Consider the following 6,729-nt stretch of genomic DNA (forward strand, 5'->3'; position numbering starts at 1 on the left):
GTTATTAGCAGGACAAGATCTTAGAAGGATTTAAAAATTTGTTTATATGGATAATGAGAACATTGACAGTTACATTAAATAAGATTTTCTTTTAAAACAAGAAGGGATATAAAACCTTATATGGCAGGGCATGGTGCTTCATCATCATCTAACACAAACACTAGACACCCTGGAATGAAATCCTGTACCCATTGGCCACTGACTTCACTGGGGCCAGGATTCACCACTAATTTCCCACAGAAGGAAGGAAGGATGGATGCAACAATGATGCGTCACTGCTGATGGAAGGATGAGTTTTGGAAACCCAGCTCCAAAAGTGTTCTGCCACTGACGGAGAAATTAGAGTGCAGAAGGTTGCCCGTGACCACTTCTTTGCTAATGAGGGAGGAAAGATGAAGACTTCTCTCAGGTAGAGCAATTTTGGAGCAGAAAAGAAGCTTGTTAATAATATAAATTATTCAATCCTTAAACCTCTCTTTCGAAGGCTGGTGATGATTTAATTTGCAGCCTATTTTTAACTTTTTTTAAAAAAACTGTGCCCAATGTTTCATTTTCTATAGCACAAACAGTACAACTGTAGTATTTTTTAACAAATCAAAGGCCCAAGTCACGTACAATTTTTCTAAAACAATTTTTAACATAATTATTTTTGAGACAATTATTAGGTGGGGAGAAATATTGAGTGCAATGAACTCCTTAGTGTACCTTTGCCATCTGTAATAGATTAAATGAAATCTATTCATGTTTACATAGATTCCTCTGCAGGCTGAACTAATAGAGCAACAGCTCAGTTACTTCCGCAGATAGAAGTCTGTTTCTTTTTGGAGTCGAAAGTTGTCGATTCTGTTCCCTGATGCCACAACTATATACTACTAACTAATGATTACATTGTCTGTACAGTTAAGAAATATAGGTCATTGCTTCCTCTCACTTAAACTAGTCTCAGTACAATATGTCTCAGTGATCAGAATGAAACCTATTGTTGGGAACAGATTATCCTGCATCTGCCTACTGCAGGGTTCTTACAACTTTCTCTGAAGCATCTGGTGTTGGCCACTGACAGAAACAGGATACTAGACTTGATGACCTTGGTTTTGATCCAGTATGGCAATTCCTATATTCCTATGTACAGTACCTCAAAGTTGAGTGGCTAAATGCCTACTTTGCTGACCTCTCAGTATGACTTTGTACAATTCAAGTATGTTCATCACATTTTTCAGCTGATTGTACTTTAATAGCAGAAAAGAATCATGACTTCTAATTTCTGTAAAATATGTATTTATTTACATTGCGACACAGAACACAGGCAATATAAAATCAAATTAAAGCTATCTTAGGACAATGGGAATTGTCATATTGGCTCAGAACAGTGGTGTCCATCTAGTTTAGTATCCTGTCCAACAAGAGCAGGTACTATTTCAGAGGAAGGTACAAGAAACCACATGTGAGTAGTTTCCTTCACTAATCTCTGTGAGTAGTTTCCACAGAAATATTAACAAATAATCCATTTCTGCTTCACATATGTATAGCTTTGAAACTATTTTACCATCAAAACATAGTTGAATAAAAAAATGTGAAATAACCAACATGTACAAGCATATGCTAGACCAAATTGGTGGTAATTAAATTTCTTGTCTATCCTACCAATAAACTCCAGGTAAACTTTTTATTATAGATTTTATATATTTATTTTACCTCTATATATCTCTACATTTTATATAGAGATGATATCTCTAAACAAAGGGACACAATCAAAATAGGTTGTCACTGTTTGCATTTTTTGAGAACCAGCAAAACAAAAAGCTTCTTTTACACCCAAATTATTTGCCTCAGAAATGATTCAGCAAACAAGAATCTGCTGTGAATTCACTGATAGAACACTGCTCTTATTGAGTTCCCCAAGGTTATATACAATAGTGCCACCATTAGGAACAAGTCCTGTGATCAGTGACATTGGCTGCAATTTCTATGCCAAATAGGGTGACCAGATAGAAAGTGTGAAAAATTGGGACAGGGGGTGGGCGGTAATAGGGACCTACATAAGAAAAAGCCACGAATATCAGGACTGTCCCTATAAAATTGGGACATCTGGTCATCCTAATGCCAAATGATTTTGTTATGTTGCTCTCTCATATGATTTGGTGTCTGTAAGAAAACTAATGATTATTCAGCTACTTGCATACTATATTACATCAATTATCACTAGGGCAGAAATAAGTATGCAGTGCAAATTCTGGCATATTGCTTTAAATATAATGACTTCAATGGGGTCAGGATTTCACCAACTGATTTACTACATCTGTACAAAAAATAATCTAAAAAAGCCTCATAGAAATTAAGGTTACTGACTCTACTATTTTATTTGGAACATTATACACTAGCAGAGTTCTAATTAGACTTTTAATTACATAATTCATCAAAGTAAAGTGAAAAAAAAAATTTAAGATTTCATTCCCAGAACAGTAGGTGGTTAAATCTCTGTCTTGTTTCTAAATGTGGCAGTAATTCTCTTACTGAAAAGTTAGTTTTGGGGAGTTTGACAATCTTAGGCTTCTCCACTGTTTAAGATGATCAAAGTTTTAATTAACCTGGTTCTGAGATGCTGTGCAAAAATAACTACAACAGGCTGAGCTGATAGATAGCTTAGATAGAATTTCAAGGCAAATGGAGAACAATTTTGTCTACAGAGGCACCACGCTAATTAACATTCACTATCTGTGATGCATTGAATACTGCCCATTAAGAAATCATATTTAATGTAGTATCAGGGCCCTGAGAATTGTATAGTTACATGGGAAAATATACACTAAAACCTCTTGTGCTTTGAAATCTAAACTTTCATTTTAAAACCATTGTGTGAAATCCTGGCTCTACTGGAGTCAATGGCAAAATTCCCATTGACTTCATAGGACCATGCTTCTAGCTATGTTTCTAGGCCTTGCAGTCATGAAGCTAGCCTTGAAAATGTGAACTGAGTTTATATAGTCTCTGTCAGGGTTGGTCTAATCGCAAACTTTCATGGAAACTACTAACTCAGTGGTAAGTCACTGATTTGGTGCAAATCTGAGAATAAAAGTGTCATTTCAATTTAGCTTAAGCAGGTAAAAAATGTACCGTAGTTAAAAAAGATAGCTGTTGGCTATGGAAAGCAAACTGACTACTGCATTAAATTGGAGTACTTAGGCCAGGGTGGAGAGGTCATGTATGATAAGATCAAACCTTATTGTGAACCTGTTAACATAGAAGGATGCCACTTTCATTCTTGGTTTGGTAATGGCAAGGTCACACCTAGCCATGTCAGGCAGCCAGAAGGATACAAATGACAAACATTCATCTTAATGCAGGAGGCAGAAACTCATTCACACTGAGCTAAAACTCTTCTATGTTAAAGTTTGGAGGATCAGACCAGCACCTTGACTCCTTGAGAGAAACATAGACCTCTAGAAATGTGAACACCATATTTTCTGATATTGTTTTTGTAACTCAAAGGGTTTAGACCTACCTGGGGAAACTAGGGAGCCTTAGACCTTCATATATTTTTTGTAATATTTATCTTTGATTTCCTGTTGATCTTTCAATTTTGTAACTTTGGGATATTCGACTGTTCTTGGGATAATTTACTACAGTTTGGTCCTGGAGACAAGGAGAAAACTTCTGATCTCTGGTGAGAGGTGGAAAAGTGTTCCTGACTTGTGGAGATTTAGTCCAGTGTGATACCCCAACAGGGATTACCAAAAGGCTGACTCAGACTGGTAAATTACCGGGGGAAAGCAAAGGACCACAGTGATAAAAATAGGGAAGCAAAGGTAACATTAGCATAACTGTTAGAATTATTATATTCTGGTGGGGGAAGAGCAAAATAAAAATAAGGGACCAAATTTTGGCTGTCCACTTTAATTTGTGCTCACTTTCTGGATGGCCCATGAGTGCTTGTACCCACCAATAATCGAAACAGGATTCATAGGGAGGATTCATAGAGACTGCAAGCAGAGTGGCAGAAAAGGGTACACGTTATCATAGAATCATAGGACTGGAAAGGACCTCGAGAGGTTATCTAGTTCAGTCCCCTGCACTCGTGTTTGTCTAACCTGCTCTTAAAAATCTCCAATGATGGAGATTCCACAACCTCCCTAAGCAATTTATTCCAGTGCTTAACCATCCTGACAGTTAGGAAGTTTTTCCTAATGTCCAACCTAAACCTCCCTTGCTGCAATATAAGCCCATTGCTTCTTGTCCTATCCTCAGAGGTTAAGAACAACAATTTTTCTCCCTCCTCCTTGTAACAACCTGTTATGTTTTGAAAACTGTTATCATATCCCCTTTCAGTCTTCTCTTTTCCAGACTAAACAAACCCAATTTTTTCAATCTTCCCTCATAGGTCATATTTTCTAGATCTTTAATCATTTTGGTGGCTCTTCTCTGGGCTTTCTCCAAGTTGTCCACATCTTTCCTGAAATGTGGTACCCAGAACTGGACACAATACTCCAGTTGAAGCCTAATCAGCGTGGAGTAGAGAGGAAGAATTACTTCTTATGTCTTGCTTACTACATTCCTCTTATACATCCCAGAATGATGTTCGCTTTTTTTTGCAACAGTGTTACACTGTTGACTCATATTTAGCTTGTGATCTACTGTGATCCCAGATCCCTTTCCGCCGTACTCCTTTTTGGTAGTCATTTCCCATTGAACCCCATTTCTTCCACCAACAGTAGGAAATTGGTGGTGACTATCTCACCTGATCCCTGCTCAGAACTCCAGAAGAAAGTGAAAACACATCAAGTTTCTAGCCAATATCCAGAGCAAGAAAATTTCTTCCAGACCCCAACTGGCAACCAAAGGAACACAGGATTCAACCCAATTTTTGATTTGCCTTCTTACATCAGTCTCTCCCACACAAAAGAGATGAATTGCCAATTTTTAAAAACGTGACACACACAATAGCCAAAGAAAAACAACCTTCTTGTCCCCATCTTGGATCAGAAATTGTATAATTGGTCCATACACTCACCAGCAACATCTCGTCTCTCCCTTTATCAGTAAATATGCTTTACCACTTCTGACATGATGCAGCCTTCTACACTAGCCACCCCACAAAAAATGTTTGGTTTTAATCATTCCTACTATGTTCCACCCATACTTTTTTCCCCCCATGTTTTTGATTTTTTGTCCTAAAGCCTGATAATAATATTCACCTGGGGCCATTTCAATTCCTCATTAGTATCCAGTTCCAACCCCCCTTGCTGACCTTCACAGTTAGTTCAGTCAACAATTCTGCTGACACAACTTTATTTTAAATAAAAATTATAATACACTGATTTACATCCAAAAACATCATAAAATAATTTTATCCAACACATGTCAACTTTCTCAAACTCAAAAAACCAAAATCGTAAAGGGATCCTTAAAACTTTGCAATAGCTAAATGATCACTGAAGTAAGCAAAAGAAGTCTGATTTTTTTCCAGCGTGGAAAAGCATTCATTTGGTTTTTTTTCTTTAACCAGAAGCCAAGCTTTGAGCCTAGACTAGGAGAACCTGAAAAGGAATCTTATATTCCACTTGGCTCACATTCATATACACCCAATCTTTCCTAGTTTGGTCTTTTCTCACTGACCTCTGCCAGCAGCACGCTGACACCCGAACACTGTGTAATGACCCTCAAGTAATAATTGTATTTGATGTACGAAAAAACAATCCAACCAACCCACACTCCAGGGTGTAAAGTGAAAGTACCAGGTAGCTAGGGCCCCTTAAGGAGTTGGGAGGAGAGAGATCATAGAGTGAAGAGCCAAGTAACATGCTAGGAGAAAGAAGCACATTGTTCCCACGGTCCCACCCCCAACCTTGTGCATCACACACCCCTGCGCGGCCAGGACAGGCAGCACCGCATGAGGACTGGCAGCTGAGCAGCGGTACTGACTTCTCATTCATGCCCTGGGGCTCCTAAAACTGTTGACTTCAACGTGACCAGAACCCGGCCATGGGTCTCACTTCTGGGGGCAGGGGAAAGAGACACCACAGATACCCACATACACGCGCGGAAGCCAACACCCCGCAACTTTTCGGCTCCCGTAGTTCCCAATTTCCAGCCATCCTCGGAATCAATAAAACACCCAGGGGCTGCAGCAGCTTTGGGTAGGAAGGGCGGGAGCTAAACAATGTATTTTCTGCACCCCCGTCGCTTGCTTCCTCCCTCCCCCAGGAAGTCCAAGGAGGAGGGGGACAAACTCGGGAGGGACACGTGGGATTTCCTTCTCCGGCCAGCGTTACCTGGTATCGGCGGAAGCCGGCCCGCTGATGGGCAGTGACATACTGGGGCTGCCACATGGTGCCGTGTCCGCACGCCCGGACGCGGTGCCGCGGCAGTCGCTTGGGGCAGAGATTGAGGCGGCGAGGCAGCCGGAGCGCTTGGAGAAGCGGGAGGGAGGAGAGCTGCTGGCAGTCGGGGAGCGTGTGTCAGTCTCTGACCAGTCCCGCGCTTGCCCGCAGCTCCTCTGCTAGGCGGCAGCAAGCACAGGCACTAAAGAGGCACAGACTGGAGGCTCCGGCTGAGTGAGAAGGGGCGACGGGGCCACTAGTCCCTGGTTACAATCAAAGGGTTCATTTAGACAGCGCTGCGGAGTACTGCTACCGGATCTCGTGATGCGCTCTGCACAGACGTGACTGCTCTAGAACACTGGGGACTGGGGTGTGTGATTACACTGAGTTTGTTGCCACCGGAGCCGTGGCC

At 40.7% G+C, this 6,729-nt stretch overlaps 1 protein-coding gene across 2 annotated transcripts in view; it reads right to left on the reverse strand.

Moving 5' to 3' along the window:
• The window catches only part of LOC117873463 (ethanolaminephosphotransferase 1-like), an 82,903-nt gene extending 76,442 nt beyond the window's left edge, over nt 1-6,461 (reverse strand). For both annotated transcript variants that reach the window (XM_034762888.1, XM_034762889.1), the window contains exon 1: nt 6,270-6,461. In XM_034762888.1, coding sequence (XP_034618779.1) covers nt 6,270-6,326 — 57 coding nt within the window. In that variant the 5' untranslated portion in view covers nt 6,327-6,461. The remainder of the gene's footprint in view (nt 1-6,269) is intronic.
• Between the last annotated feature and the right edge of the window lie 268 nt (nt 6,462-6,729).

Source organism: Trachemys scripta, chromosome 2 (assembly GCF_013100865.1).
Source record: "Trachemys scripta elegans isolate TJP31775 chromosome 2, CAS_Tse_1.0, whole genome shotgun sequence".
Taxonomy (NCBI): Eukaryota; Metazoa; Chordata; order Testudines; family Emydidae; genus Trachemys; species Trachemys scripta.